The sequence below is a fragment of the Maniola jurtina genome, chromosome 27 (assembly GCF_905333055.1).
Source record: "Maniola jurtina chromosome 27, ilManJurt1.1, whole genome shotgun sequence".
Lineage (NCBI taxonomy): Eukaryota > Metazoa > Arthropoda > Insecta > Lepidoptera > Nymphalidae > Maniola > Maniola jurtina.
Genome location: NC_060055.1, coordinates 295586 through 312059, shown reverse-complemented (window position 1 = coordinate 312059; position 16474 = coordinate 295586). Strand labels below are relative to the sequence as shown.

The following is a 16474-nucleotide window of genomic DNA, read 5'->3' as shown; positions in this document are numbered from 1 at the left end:
ATAAGGTAATTTATTTAATTGCGATTTTTTTAATTAAATTTATATAGCCATTTTAGAGAAACATACATATTAGGCCATTAACTGTGACAAAACTATTGAAATTAGTGACACCTCTTTTCCCATGTGTGACATAAACTAAAGGATGACCCCAAAAAATACGCAAATACATAAATATAATACTTATAAAAGCACGCCGTATGTGTAAAAAAAACAATATAACGTCAATATTGGACTTTTCAAGCCTTTGCTGTGACAACCCTGACAATATCCGCGTGAAATGAAAGCTTGTGGCTTTTGCTGTTAACACTCGATGACCCTGAAGTGAAACTTTGATGCAATGCGACAGTTATAGGTATACCCCATAACTAACCGTGAAATCTATAGAGTGAACTTTGATTTTGCTTAGACTTAATAACCAATAGTATCAACCAATTAGGATTGTGACTATCTTTAAGTTGATTTCAAACTACGGAATATAATATAATATATGAATATCGCTCATCCTACTTTTAAATGTCACTGTTCACACTGTACTAATATTACATCTAACTGTGAACAGTGACATTTAAAAGTAGGGTGAGCGATATTTATATATTATATTATATTTCGGTAGTTTAAGGCAACTTTATTGTCGTTTCATTAGCTTGCATCAAAGTTTCGGAGTTTGCTGCCGAGGCTGACAACTGTCAATCCAATGATCCAAAAGTGAAATGATATGGATGGATAATGGATATGAAATGTGTCCAGGATATTAATAAAAGGAGGGATAGCATTTTTTTTTCAATAAAATATTAGAGATAAAAAAATAGTTTTTTTTTTTAATTTTCAATATATTCCCATTTTGTTGTGCAAAATTTCCAAAGTCTAAATGTATTGCTATCCCTTTCATAATGATCCCTACAGAAAAGAATAGCATTAGATTTCGACCTATTAATTTAGTTTAGTTTAGAGATTGTATGCGATAGGCCTAATATTTGCAAACCCATTTCCCATATTTAATAAGGGCCTCAATAGCTCAACGGTTATAGGAGCGGACTGAAATCCGAAAGGTCGGCGGTTCAAACCTCACCTGTTGCACTATTGTCTCTGCTATTGTCGTACCCACTCCTAGCACAAGCTTAACGCTTAGTTGGAGGGGAAAGGGGAATGTTAGTCATGATTAAAAATGCCTAATATTCTTTTTTTTTTTAATATTAAAAAAATATATAATTTTGAAATATTGACTGAGTTATTTCTACCTTTTGCTAACAAAAATGCTTATAAAATTTCTGTGAAATAAAATTATTGGATATAATATGTACAAGAGGAAAAGGGACAGAAAGAGGATACTGAATACCACACAAAACCAAAAGAAAAAAAAAATGTCGATAAACTCTATTCTTAATGTATCGAACCTGGATGTGACTGAAAGGAGAAAGAGTGTCTCTAAGCTTAGATTTTGAATGATTTTGTAAACTGTTTAAGTCCCAAACAAAATTGCTTATTGTTGTATAAAGTCACCATTACTATCGTGTAAAGTCACTTAAGCAGAATGTTATATATTGTCTATTGTCTGTGTCATTATTGTCTGTGGTCTCTCTCTTGAAATAAAAGCATCATACAACATGGTGTCAGAATTATAAAAATTAAAATTAAAATGAATAGTCAAACTGCTAAAAAGTACCAAGATTTTGTGGAAAATTAGTAAGTCAGTCGTAAAAGTTAAATAAATAACTTACAGTTTAAAACAATTTACACAAAATGCCGAACACAGAAAAAACTCCTCAAGTCATGTCGGCAAACGACACGTGTTCGACATCAAACATTTTTAATAATGTTCCCAAACTTGTCGTCTCGAAGGCTGATAGCCAGAGCAATGCAGTGGAGTGGAAGAAGTGGTGGCAGAGTTTCCAAATGTTCCTTCTCGCCACGAACCTGGAAGCTGCGTCCGAAAAACGTAAAATAGCCATATTGCTACACACTGTCGGTGAAAAAGGCGTGGAGATTTACAATTCTTTTAACTTGGATTTAGAGAAGATAACATTATCGGAAGTAAAAAACAAATTTGACAATCACTTTGAGCCACAAAAAAGCCTAACGATGACACGTCATTCATTTTTCACGAGGGTCCAAAAAGATGAGGAAACTATTGATTGTTTCATCACTGACTTGCAGAACAAAGCAAATAAATGTGAGTTTGGAGAGCTAAAAGACTCATTAATCAGAGACATCTTCATAGCGAACATGAGTTCCAAATTGATTAATGTGAAGCAAAGATTACTGCAAGAAAACAACCCTACTCTTGAAAGAACACTTACACTAGCAAAAACCGTCATCATGGCGCAAGAAAATGCTCAAAAAATTGAGAGTACACAATGTCCAGACACAGTCATGCACATACAAAGGCAAAGACCAAGGTCAAGGTCCAGAGGTTCTTCAAATAAACAAAGTATGTCACATAGTCAAGTCAAGTCAAGGCAACGCAGTCAGAGTCCATTTAGTCAGCGCAGTGCCAATAACAAAACCTGTGGACGGTGTGGTCAATTTCATCGCTTCAAATGCCCAGCTCAAGGAGTTAAGTGCAATTCGTGTAATCGTCTCAATCATTTTTCAAAATTTTGCTACTTTAACAAAAATAACATTAGAAATTTACAGTCAACAGTCAATTCTACAGAACAGATGTCTAACAGTGAACAATTTTTTATAGGAATGGTGAAAAATTGCAGTGGTTCTTCAAATTCTAATAAGTCTTGGTATCTTAGCATGTTTATAAACAATGTACAAGTCAAATGTATATTGGATTCTGGTGCTGATATAAATATCATGTCATATAATACATTTAAAACATTAAAATTGTCACAGTCAATAATTAAAAAGTCTCAAGCCAATGTAAAAGGTTTTGATGGGTCGTCAATAGAAGTTTTAGGTCAATGTGATTTAATTTGCAATTTTAATGGTTGTCAACAAAGAATATCATTTTATATAGCTAACATTAGTTGTTCTACAGTCTTAGGTCTACCTACATGTGTTGATATAGGTGTCTTAAAAAGAGTCTTTGCGATCAACAATAAAAAAATGTCTCAATGTCAAATATTAACAGAATTTAATGATGTTTTTCAGGGTCTTGGATGTCTACCTCCTGTTTGTCGCTTGAAGCTTCAGGACAATGCAGTACCATGCGTTGATCCTCCTAGAAAAGTTCCATTTGGATTATATAGCAAATTAAAAGAAGAATTGGATCGCATGTCGGAAATGAACGTCATAGAAAAAGTCACACATCCTACTGAATGGGTAAATTCTGTTGTAGTCACTGTCAAAAAGTCAGGTCAGTTAAGAATTTGTCTTGATCCTAGGAATTTAAATAAATACATTATCAGAGAACATTATCCTCTTAAAAGTATAGATGAAATTAGGTCAATATTAAAAGGTGCTTCTTATTTTTCACATCTTGATGCTTTTTCTGGCTTTTGGATGCTTAAACTAGATAGTGCGAGCTCAGATCTTTGCACATTTCAAACACCTTTTGGTCGTTATCGTTATTTAAGATTACCTTATGGTATTAATGCTGCGTCAGAAATTTTTCATCGAGTAATGACAGAAATTTTTGCTGATCTCGAAGGAGTCTTAGTTTTTGTCGATGATATTCTAGTATATGGGGAAACAGAAGAAATTCATAACAAAAGATTATATAAAGTCATGCAGAGAGCAAGAGAAGTCAATTTAAAATTAAATAAAGATAAATGCAAATTTTCAGTCAAAGAAGTATGTTTTTTAGGCTATGTCTTTACTAAAGAAGGTGCTAAGGTCGATCAGGAAAAAGTCAAGGCTATTGTCAACATGCCTACCCCAACTAATGTCAAAGAACTACAAAGAGTCTTAGGTATGATAAATTATTTAGGTCCTTTCATTCAAAACATGTCGGAAAAAACTCAAGTTTTAAGAAATCTTCTAAAAAAAGACTCAGTCTGGGTCTGGGATGAAAATTGTGAAAAAAGTTTCCAATCTTTAAAAAATGCAATCACAAATGCACCTGTCTTAGCTCATTACAACCCAAATATACCTATAGTCTTGTCAGTCGATTCATCAAAGAAAGCATTAGGAGCAGTGCTCATGCAAAATAAACAGCCTATAGCCTACAGTTCTAAAACTCTAACTACAACTCAAGAAAGATACGCTCAAATAGAAAAAGAGTTATTCGCTATTCAATTTGGTTGTGAAAAATTTCACCAATATGTCTATGGCAATAGGGTCACTGTACATACAGATCACAAACCCTTAGTCTATTTATTTAAAAAACCTTTGCACGATGTACCAGCACGTCTACAAAGAATGATGCTTGCTTTACAGGCTTATGATTTAAATGTAATTCATGTGCCTGGTAAAGAAATGTACATATCAGATACATTGTCTAGGGCAGCTTTAAAAGAAAACTATATTCCAAATTATGAGTCAGATTTGTCATGTCATGTAAATGCAGTATATTCTAACTTGGCTATAAGTGAAGAATACAAAAATAAAATTTTACAAGCTACTAAATTAGATGGTCAATTGCAAATGTTAAAAAAGTACTGTCAGAATGGATGGCCTACTAGTAAAAATCAAGTAGATCCTTTATTGAAGTCATACTGGAATATTCAGGCGGAAATTCATGTCATTAATGATTTATTGTTTAAAAATGATAGATTAATTATTCCAAAGTCAATGCAAAATGAAATGTTAACGAAAGTCCATGAAGGTCATCAAGGCATCAATAAGTGTCTAAGTCTTGCTAGAAATATTATTTTTTGGCCAAACATGAGTGCAGATATAAAAAATTTAGTTGATCAATGTTCTATTTGTGCTAAATTTAAGCCTAATAATCAGTCAGAGCCATTGCAAAGCTATAATATAAGCAAATTTCCATGGCAGCAAGTAGGTATTGATTTAATGCATTTTAATAACAAAACTTATTTAGTTGTCACAGATTATTATTCAAAATTTATTGAATTAGCAATGCTGAACAGTAAATATACAGCTTCTAACATAATAATACAGTTAAAATCTATTTTTGCACGCCACGGGATACCAGTCTCCCTGGTTTCCGATGGTGGTCCACCTTATAATTCAGCAGAGTTTAAATCATTTCTATATAATTGGGATATTGAACATAAACTTACAAGTCCATACCACCCAAAGTCTAACGGTCAAGCTGAAAGTTCTGTCAAAATTATGAAAAATTTATTAAAAAAATGTTTGGAGTCTAATAAAGATCCATACATGGCTTTATTACAGTATAGAAATACACCTAAAGCAAATTTTCCATCTCCAGCTCAGTTATTAATGTCCAGAAATCTAAGAATGCATATACCAGTCACTAATAAAAAGCTTAAACCTAAAGTAGTCACCTTCAGTGATTATAAAAAAAGTTTTGATAAAGACCGAGCACAAAGTAGAAGTTATTACAATAGAAATAAAAAACCATTACCACTTTTACAACCTGGTGATCATGTCACTTTTAAAAAGAATCCTAATTCAGACTGGCTTCCTGCTATTGTTAAAGAAAGGTTAAAGTGTCAGAGGTCATACATAATAGAAGACAGTAAAGGTAATAGGTACAGGAGAAATAGAGTACAGATAAGGTTCACGTCCAATGAAAGTTGTCACAAGTTCGATTCCGAGGTGCCATCCAATGCTTCTGAAACCCAAATTAGTCAAAGGGAAGAGGAACCAAGCGAGAGACAGGTGGAAGCAGACCATGATTCATTTACAGATTCATTCATGGATTCAGTTCATAAACCTAAGGAATTTTACAAGTATGTGACTAGATCTGGTAGAGAAATTAAATTACCTATGAAATATGATTTGTAACTTTTTAACTAAATGTAACTTTAAATGTAATTTAAAACTTATACTTTTATATGTAAAACTTAAACTATTATATTATGTACCTATGTAAAAAATTGTCTCTTTGTAATTAACTAATTAGCAATTTACTCAATAATGTCATGTCATGTCATAGTGTTCAACTTCTTAAAATGTCAACTAAAAAATTGTAATAATTTATTTATTTAAAAAGGGAGATGTTGTATAAAGTCACCATTACTATCGTGTAAAGTCACTTAAGCAGAATGTTATATATTGTCTATTGTCTGTGTCATTATTGTCTGTGGTCTCTCTCTTGAAATAAAAGCATCATACAACACTTATGGTTAAAATTTTGACTAGTCGCCGTTACAAAATTAGACAGTTGAATTCAATTTATGATTTTTGGCTAAAAACGTGTCAATCAAACGTGTTTAGACGCTCAATAAAAGCATAAAGTGGTTAAATACCAGGAATGAAGAAGATTGAAAACTGAACGGCAAGATTTACCTTCAGGTCAAAAGAGCTCTTAAAAGTATTAATCAAGATTTAAATAAATGTGAGGCACTACAAAAAGCCACAAAGCAAAATAAGAAGAATATTAGAATTGACGTAGCTAAAATGAAAGCGAATTTAATCCAAAAAATCCAGATTTTTGGACAATTTATTTGTAAAAGTTCTTTTCTTTCTTGTAAAAGATGTTTTGAAAAGTTAAAACTACACTATTTACAATGTTAATTATTATTAAAGCTTGATTAAAGTTAACTATATTTGAAGCTATATTATAAATAGAGAAAGGGATAAAAAATCACGACATCACGAGGATAAAAGAGACAAAACAGTTTGGGACTCAAACAGCGACAGCCAATAAAGTTAGGACATCAGACACCACAAGTTATAAACGACATGATACGATGGTTCCAGCATACAACACCATGCCATCCATTGCGTGCTTCTTTGGTTATTATGTCGAATGTGCGTTCACAGCGGTTAATGAACTGCAATGTAAGAAATCTGACCGATTCATTGCCGCTTGTTGCCACATCCTCACTCTCTTGGAACCTTGCATTCTTGACTTCGTCTAACATTTTTAATTGCTCCTCTAGTCGACTATTAGGTCTTGATCTCTTCATTCTATGTTCCACGACAGCTCTGATCCTTTTCAACTCTTCGTCGCTTATATCTTTCCTATTTAATATATTTTCATAGAAATTCCACCAATTATCTATAGTACCAAATTGCTGTTCTCTAGTCTTTAGAATGTCTTCGTAAATTGTCCACCAATTGTTCGCATAGTACTGCATAGGATAAGTTCGTGTTAAATCAAAAATTTCTAGATTATTCTGTGATTTGCGATGGATATTTTTAGTTCTTTTCAAGCTGCGACTGTTACTTACATTCATAGTGCTGTAATGATTAACGTTTTTAGTTAGATTGTGTTGCGAATTCACGTTTAGAATAACGTTTCTATGGTATGATGGTGGGGCGGATCTATTGTCCTTTTCTCTATCAATATATTCGACTGGTGCCATATTTTCTTTTTCACGCGATTCTGTTTTATATTTCCTAATAATTTCTTGATAATACTTTTCCAATAAACACAGTTCTTCATATGTATATTTGGATATGTCGATTTGGGTGTAAACGTTTACAATATCTTCGATGTTAACTACTCTTTTCTTTCGACCTTCTATTTGGATATTAGAGAGAAGTTTCAATTTTTCAATCAATGGATCGAAACCTTTGTAAATGAAATCTTTTTTGGCAAATTCAATCAGTTTTAGAACCATATCTTCATACTTTTTATCGTATTCTAAATCTTTCGATTTATCTACTTCTTCGATGAAACTTTGTAAAGTCTGTTTCTCTTTTTCGTATTTATCCATTTCCGACCTGATTTCTCCTAAAACTAGTTCATGGCCACTGAAACGTTCCAATTCACGTCTGGTTTCTTCCATTTTTTCCAAATTCCTCTTAGCCAAAGCCTTCCACCATACTGTATCGTCTTTGAACATATTCCAAAACTCCATTTTATTTATTTCTACATTCATTGTATCAATTTTATCATCTTTCAGTGGTGTTACATCTCTTTTTAGTGGAACAACTTCTTTCTTAGGTTCTTGTGGTGGCGATTTCAAAACTTCGCTTGAATCTGAGTTTTTCGTTTCTAAATTGACAACTAAATTTATTGGTTTAACTTTTTTAACTTTGAATACAGGACTTTTTAACTTCGGCTTTTCAAATTTAGTTGTCTTAGGAGTCTTTTCGATAACCGTAGTAGTTATAGTAGTTTTAATGTTCTCATTCACCACGTCTTGCCAATCCAAATCGTCCATGACTTGTGACAGCCTTTTCATTTCACTATCAAGATCGGAGCTAGCTTTAACTTTCTCTTGCGCGTGTCTCCGCTTTCTATTTTCATCTTTATCAGTGCAGCTTATGAATAAATCAACTAGTTTCTTCAGTTCGGATAAAAATATGTTTTCACCATATTTGACTACTCGCCAATCCATGTCGAATAAACTATTTCTTGATGCAAGATTGTACCTTGTGTTCACGTCATCGTTAATGAATCTAGCTGGTGGTTTAACCATTTTGCTTTCGATATAAGCGATTAGTTCCTCGCAGCTGTCGTGGAATATCGTCGGGGATACATCATCGTCATGACTCGAATAGTCTAAGAGCTTTATAAGTTCATCTTCCTGATCGGATTGGAATATATCCGTTTCAGAGTCACAAGAGTTGTAATCTCTGATGTTTATGGAACGTCGCTTGCTCCGGGGAACTGTGTTAGTTTTGATGGGGAGGCTCCATCTCTTCGGGTCTGAGAGGCGCTACAAAACACCAAAAAGTCCAATATTGACATGTACACAGACAAACACTAACACAAAATATTTACCAAAAAAAAAAAAAAGAACACAGCGTAAGTAAATAATTTTTTTTAATTTTGTGTAAGACGAATAAAAGATAAATATTTACAAAATTTAGTTGCTGCAAAATATACACAAGAATTTGTTTTAATTCAAAATTATTCAAGTTAATTTTTTTAGACCGATTCAACCCAACAAAAATTTAGTAAACACTTGATTTTTAGCCAAATTCCCCACTTACCTTCAGTCAATATTATGTTGGATCTTTTATTTTAAACATTTTACATAAAAATAAAGGTACAAGAATTCAGAAAAGATCGTTCTCTGAGTGTCTCAGTCTTAACACAGTTACCATAGAGCTCATTCTATGATTAATTCAATCTCACAAAGACTGTTTCTTGTATTGAGCTAAACAGGTCCTCAGCGTCACTCGACTTTGTTCAGCGAGGTTGCACCTAATGATTCTGATTTCCTTAGCACCTCACCCAGAAACGCCTCGAAAAAACTGCCTTATCAAATCATTTTAAAGGACGTCAACGACCAAAACCCCTTTATTGCGTCCCGAAAAAACCTGGATACATTTCTTCTCACCTTGGTATCGAGTTTAAGTGTTTGCCTAAATGATGCAGGCTTAAAAGACTAGAACTAGTAATAGACTAGTAATAAAATTATTTTGGAAGGATTCTTTGTCACCACATTCTGGAGCACCCCCAAACGGTCCCGAAGAAACCTTAAAAAATCCTGAAGGTGTCCGAAAATCGGTAGAGGATCGCGAAAAGCTCCAAAAATTACCCCAAAAAAAATCTTGAACAGACAAAAATCATGATAGCAGATATCTCCTGGAGTTTTCCCCCCTTACCTTGGCAGCATGTTTGAGGGCATGCATATCCGGGTGCGCCACGCTCTTGCCGCTCGCCGCAGCGGTGGCCGCCGCCAGGTCGCGCAGCGCCGCCGCCGCGTCCCTGGCCGCGTGCAGCACCAGCACTTGCGGCTCTGCCCCGCTCAGCGAGGTGGCACCTTGTTTGACCACTTCGCATAGTTGCACTGGGGACAACGAATGGACATGTCAGTTATCACTTGCCGTGGAGACCCTGGGGCCATAAGGTGAATTTCCACCAGAGATGTGCGATGCTACGTTGTTATGGATGCGTTTGATATCCATTCCACCAGAGATGTGCGATGCTACGTTGTTATGGATGCGTTTGATATCCATCAATCATATTCATTGGTGCACATAGCTTAGCACTGGTGGAAACGGATTCAACTAAGATATGTTTTTTATATGGAAGGATGCGTGCTATGGGCCGTCGCGAGTGGTGTAGCTATGTGCAGGCGCGGCAGGACGCGTGAGCGCCTCTCTCCTCACCGCGTCGCTTTTACCGCTTCCCTACTATCGCTACATCGCATAGCTCGAGCTCGCATCTTTCTCGCGCAGCTACTTTGCGGCGGCGCATCTTCATAGCGCATCCTCCTAGCACAACTACATAGCTAAGTATTGGTGGAAACGGTTACGTATTTTCGTAAAAATCAAGATTTTTTTTTATCAGTTTTAATATTTTCCAGGGTTTTGGCGGTTTCCAGGATATTTCTCGAGGTTTGGAAAATGTGGTATGATGACTCACCTATGGTAGATACAGCGCTTTGAGCCGCAGCGGCCAATTGCTCCTGGCTTCCAGCCGCTCCTCCGACCAGGGTCTTGGTGTCTTCCACCAAGGTTTTGGCAGTTTTGAGGATGTTCTCGCGATGATTTGAGAATGTGTCGCCTTCTTTATCGGACTGCAATGTACCTGGGGGAAGACAAAATTGTTGTTACATTTATAGAGCGCTATCTCATATACTCTCGTGTATTTTGTATCTTTTGTCTTATTCATGACCCAGCATTATAAACGTATAAATATATATTAACAATTATAAACGGTAACATGGCATGGTCATTAATAGTATATAGCTTATTCACGCGACTTCGTCCGTGCGGGCTATTTAGGTTTCAAACCCCTATTTTACCCCCTTTTAGGGGTTGATTTTTTTTTAATTAGCGGATGTCTATGTCATAATAACTAAATGCATGCCTAAGGGGATGAAATAGGGGGTAGTTTGTCCACGCGGACGAAGTCGCGGGCATAAATTAGTTTTTAATATATATTTTTTGACTTTTGACTTTTACAGCTGGTACTTACCAGCGCTAGCGAACAGTATGGTGGTGTCCAGATCTCCCAGAATGGTGGCGATGGTGGCCGCCGCGTCGATACACGCCTGCGTGCCGCGGGAGCCGGCCTGCAACGCGCTCAGCACGCTCACCACCTACGGACAAACATACAGATTGTATTATTATAGAGTAACTGTCTCACTTATCGGTGTTTTATCCTCCATACTAATATCACAAATGCGAAAATGTGTCTTTCCTTCTATCTGTCTATCTATCTGCCTGCCAGTTTTTCACGGCCTAACAGTTAAACCGATTCTGACGAGGTACAGAGTTAGCTTATATCCCGGGGACGGACACACGCTACTTTTCATTACGGAAAATCAAAGAGATCCCGCGAGATTCCTTGAAATCCATCCGCTTAACCGATAAATTTGGTACCAATGTAGCTTGCGTCGCTGTAATTGACATAGGCAATTTTTTATCCCGGAGAATCAAACAGCTCCGACGGGATCTTTAAAAACCTAAATCCGCGCGGACGAAGTTGCGGGCATCCTCTGGTAGGATATATTTCGGAAAGTGTGCTCAGATATTGATATTGTCCCTCCTTACTCCATTTTACCACCGAACCGCGAGACGTTGGGCGAGTTACGTCGTTGACATTCCACCTTTACGCACGAAGTGTGAAGGTCGAAATGCGACCTTATGCCTCATTATTCCTCATACGCATGGCTAAGGTTTGGAATAATCTTCCGCGATCTGTGTTTCCTACCAATTGTAGAACCACGGTAAACGGGCCATATCGTCACTTTCCATCAGGTGTGATTGTGGTCAAGCGTGTAACTATAATGGATAAAAAAATATGCTAAAGGCAATTTTCAAAACCCACCTTTTCGTTAACTTTCCTGGCGGAATCCGCAACAGCCTTCTGGTTCTGCGCAATGGCGGAGACCCTGCAGTGTCCGCCCGCGCGCACCAGCTCCGACACCGCCTCGCCCAGCTCCACCGCCGCCAGGCGAATCCTGAACACAGAATAGAATAGATTTAGAATAGAATAGACTTTTATTCAAATAAACTTTTACAAGTGCTCTTGTAGCGTCAAATAATTTACCAATGGTACTATTACTAGTACTATTACTGGTAGATTATGCAACAGGAGGGTTGTAAAGGGTCCTAAGTTCGAACGTATATCATGTACGCACATTGATAATCGTACGCAGTGTTAATGCGCGTGCGCTCGCCCCGTTACAATAAAGAAGTTTAAACTAAAACATTTTTGAGTATTAATTGGTCACCATTCCTTGCACTACAAGGAACCAAAAGCTTAATTTGTGTTTATTGGCATTGGATTGCGTTAATAGTACAATAATAACGCTAAGTTTTGCTAGCGTTCTGATTACACCCTGTATGTCTTACCTGTTGGCGATGTCACCGTTGGGCGTGGTGGCGGAAGCGCCAACACTATCGGCGGCTAATCGTTCATACTTGCCGCACATCTCATTCCCAACTTCCACCAGGCGAGTTGGTTCTGTCGCAGCTTTGGCCGTCTGAAAGTAAACAGAACATGTCTATACACTGCAACGAACATATAAAGTATGCTGGAAGAGGTGTACCATACAAAATTACAGTTACTAGGGTTCCGTACCTCAAAAGGAAAAACAAAATGGGACCACTTTCGTTGTCTGTCTGTCGTGTCTGTCAAGAAACCTATAGGGTACTTCCCGCTGACCTATACAATTTGGCAGGTAGGTACATCTTATGGCACAAGTAAAGCAAAAGATCCGAAAATCGTGAATTTCTGGTTACATCACAAAAAAAGTGCTATTTCTTGTACGATAGTGGGGAACCCTTTGTCGCTTGACGCTAGTTTTATTCCCTTAGGGTCCAGTACAACTCACCATATCAGTAGCAAGCCGAGCGATCTCCTTCGCAGCGCCCACCATCCTTGTCTGGTAGTCCACGAACGAATCCGTTTCATCATATGAACCGATCAGCGACATTCTGTTGGACAAACAGACATAATTACATTATAAAAGGTCATAAGCCTTTTTCAGAAAGATCCAAAATAAGTCATTGAGCATCCATTAGTAGCTTTAGTTTTAAGTTTATGTAATTTTTTGAACCATCAGAAATCTGAATGCATGCAATGTCAGATCGTGAAAATACTCCTCAATTCCACCATCAACAAGTGTAAATTAAAAAGTTATAACACCCCTGACAAGTGAAGGTTACAGTAACTAGAAAAGAGCTGATAACTTTCAAACGGCTGAACCGACTTTCTTGTATTATAGCTAAGAACACTCTCGATCAAGTCACCTTTCAAACAAAAAAAAAAACTAAATTAAAATCGGTTCATTAGTTTAGGAGCTACGATGCCACAGACAGATAGACAGATACACACGTCAAACTTATAACACGCCTCTATTTGGGTTGGGCGTTAAAAAATTTCGATCACACGGACAATATATATTGATCGCTGGTAGAACTAATGTAGCTTATGTTTAGCTTGAAGTTCTGAAACAAGCTTTTTTCATTCACTCACAACTCTCTAAACACTAACTATTGAAACACTCTAAAACTATAGAAAATGATCTTGTTTTTAAATCTCGGCCAGTCAGCATGTATTTAATGATATTAATGATATATGATGACAGAATAATCGCGAAAACACTTAAATTCCACCATCACAAAAATTGAATCACACGCACAGTATATTGATTGACGTTTGAACTAATTTAGTCTGAAGTTTTTCCATGATATAATCACCACTGTCTATTCCTTTCTCAGATTAATCTTCCAAAACTTATATTTCGTCGCTTAAGATCTAACCACCAACGTAAGTCATTTTAGGGCTATTTTTTCGAAGCCATTCGCTTCAGAATTCAGAAACGCAACGTTTCAGATACCAGAAAACATCTAATAGGAACTCTTAAACGAATATAAAGTAACACCAAACAACCCAAAGCTTTGGATAAAGTTGCTATATTTTGACTTACTAAGTTAGAAACTAAGCGACGATTCGTTTGATATAAACAAAAATACGGGGATAATAAACAAAAATACAAACAGTTTGTTCATCTTGACACTGACACGGTTCGCGGGCGCGATGCGAAGTGCGCACGCGCCGCTATCCAATGTAGGTATGTACGCGTAATACACATTATAATGAGGTTACTGAACTAATTGGGATCTGGGAGACGTTATATTAAACTTCGCGGTGAGAGACTGGTAGTCAACGATTTTAACTTCCTATTTGGGGAGTCCGGGATTTGATCCTGGGCACTTTAACGGCATAAAATGCGGACTAAATCCTGAAAAATAGTAATGGTGAAATGCAAGCAAAAACCTGTCAAGTGTGAATCGGACTCGCACACGTGGGTTCCGTACCATCGTACAAGATATTTTAACATTTTTAAGGTTCCGTACCTCAACAGGAAAACCGGAACCCTTATAGGATCACTTTGTTGTCTATCTGCCTGTCTGTCAAGAAATCTACAGGGTACTTCCCGTTGTCCTAGAATCATGAAATTTGGCAGGTAGGTAGGTCTTATAGCACAAATACAGGAATAAATCTGAAAACTGCGAATTTGTAGTTACATCATTTAAAAAAAAATTAAAATGTGTTTCAATTTTCAAAGTAAGGTAACTATACCAAGTGGGGTATCTGAAAGGGCTTTACCTGCACATTCTAAAACAGATTTTGATTTATTTTTATGCATAATAGTTTGTGATTTATCGTGCAAAATGTTGGAAAAAATACCCGAGTACGGAACCCTCAGTGCGTGAGTCTGACTCGCACTTGGCCGGTTTTTTGTGATGTAACCACAACTTCACGGTTCTCAGATTTTTTCCTTTACTTGTGCTACAAGACCTACTTATAGTGCGCAACAAAACGTATTCCGGGATAAAAAGTAGCCTCAGTCACTCTCCAGGTCTTAAAATATACCCATGCAAAAAATCACGTCGATACGTTGCTCCGTTGCGACGTGATTGAAGGACAAACCAGCAAACAAACAGACTTTCGCATGTATAATATGGTTAGTGATCCCCAAAATGACCTAACCCAACCGGAAAATGCATTCCGGTAATAATTCACGGCATTGCGTCAGTACATGTAGTTACTCGGTGCTAATTGTAAACTAATCCACTTACTCAACGGGCTATTTTTACTCGTGCGCATGCTAGCAACTATAATCAAATCATATACCGAAATAGGCGGTTTCAAGAATAAGACAAACTTCAACGCTATAAGAGCCGAACTTAATTCCCGAAAGGTCAAAACTACTTTCTTAGTGAAATTGCCAATTGTGGCCTTATTAGCACAAACTTCTTGCTTAGTATTTTTTAACCCCCGACCCAAAAAAAGGGGTGTTACAAGTTTGAAGTGTGTATCTGTGTATCTGTCTGTGGCATTGTAGCTCATAAACTAATGACCCAATTTTAATTTAGTTTTTTTTTTGTTTGAAAGGTGGCTTGATTGAGAGTGTTCTTAGCTATAATCCAAGAAAATAGGTTCAGCCGTTTGAAAGTTATCAGCTCTTTTCTAGTTACTGTAACCTTCACTTGTCAGGGGTGTTATAAATTTTTAATTTACACTTGTATTGTTAGTTAGGTGGCTATCTTTTTAAAATGTATTCTGCTCAAAATGTGTATTAAACCACATACATACAAAACATTTTGTACATTCTAAAACAGATTTTTATTTATTTTTATGCATACTTATTAGTTTTTGATTTACCGTGCAAAATGTGGAGAAAATACCCGAGTACGGAATCCTCGGTGTGGAAGCCCGGTTTTTTTTTTGTGTTAAAAAGATTCTGTGTCACTATGTCAGTGTATTTGACATTGGATTGAAGCTATGCCCCGGCGACCAATAAATCTATATTAGACTGAACTTAGGTCATCGCTTTGAGCGGCGCGGAGCTGGACAGCTGCCAACAGCTACCCGCTAGGCTGATCAATGAACAAATCGGTTTATTTACGATCTCTCTAGCGCATTGGTGGTCTTCTAAATGGAAGGTCTTGCGTTCAATTCTCAAACTCAAATCATTTATTAGGGTTCCGTATAGGATCATTCATAGTTTGTCTGTTTGTCAAGGAAAGGAAATCAAAACCCAAAAGTTTGGAAAGGAAAGGAAGGAAACGGGTACTTCCCGTTGGCCTAGAATCATGAAATTTGGTAGGTAGGTGGCTTATAGCACAAGGAAAAAATCCGAAAACAATGAATTTGTGGTTTACCCAACCAAATAATAATTCGTTTTCTAAACCACATCAAGATGGCGCTATTCGTCATTAACTTGCAATTTTTTCTCGCTTGAGATTTCTCGTGTGATGGTATTGGACTGAACTTAGGTCATCGCTTTAAGCTGGACAGCTCGACCGATTGACACCTTATTCATCAAAATCAGCTCAGTAGTTTATGCGCTACGGTGGATTACAAATACAAACCTACATACATACATACAAACAAGACTGTTAAAATCATAACCCTTCCTTTGGCTTTGCCGTGGTCGGATAAAAGACCCAACGTTTCTCGCTGTTTTTAACCCCCGACCCAAAAAGAGGGGTGTTATAAGTTTGACGTGTGTATCTGTTTATCTGTCTGTGGTATCGTAACTCTTAAACTAATGAACCAATTTTA

The 16474-nt window shown here is 36.7% G+C and overlaps 2 protein-coding genes across 11 annotated transcripts in view; one reads left to right on the top strand and one right to left on the bottom strand.

Annotated features, from left to right (window-relative positions):
- LOC123879150 (talin-1) overlaps nucleotides 1–16474 on the bottom strand; it is a 101345-nt gene that overhangs the window by 20186 nt on the left and 64685 nt on the right. For 7 of the 10 annotated variants that reach the window (XM_045926707.1, XM_045926708.1, XM_045926710.1 and 4 more), the window contains exons 46-52: nucleotides 12732–12834; nucleotides 12250–12380; nucleotides 11723–11855; nucleotides 10868–10991; nucleotides 10313–10477; nucleotides 9550–9734; nucleotides 6840–8654 (exon numbers count right to left, since the gene is read on the bottom strand). In XM_045926707.1, the coding sequence (XP_045782663.1) occupies nucleotides 6840–8654; nucleotides 9550–9734; nucleotides 10313–10477; nucleotides 10868–10991; nucleotides 11723–11855; nucleotides 12250–12380; nucleotides 12732–12834 (2656 nt within the window). The remainder of the gene's footprint in view (nucleotides 1–6839; nucleotides 8655–9549; nucleotides 9735–10312; nucleotides 10478–10867; nucleotides 10992–11722; nucleotides 11856–12249; nucleotides 12381–12731; nucleotides 12835–16474) is intronic. The other 3 variants (XM_045926712.1, XM_045926711.1, XM_045926714.1) reach the window with 1 other exon arrangement.
- On the top strand, nucleotides 1749–6137 carry LOC123879157 (uncharacterized protein K02A2.6-like). The gene is made up of 2 exons (XM_045926730.1): nucleotides 1749–2553; nucleotides 3100–6137. Exons 1-2 carry the CDS (start codon nucleotides 1771–1773, stop codon nucleotides 5824–5826), a joined length of 3510 nt encoding a protein of 1169 aa, XP_045782686.1. The 5' UTR covers nucleotides 1749–1770; the 3' UTR covers nucleotides 5827–6137.

Coding starts and splice junctions, on each gene's coding strand:
- LOC123879157 (XM_045926730.1), top strand. CDS start 1,771: ATGTCGGCAAACGACACGTGTTCGACATCAAACATTTTTAATAATGTT. Junction 2,554..3,099: donor TCAAATGCCCAGCTCAAGGA/GTTAAGTGCAAT, acceptor GATGTTTTTCAG/GGTCTTGGATGTCTACCTCC.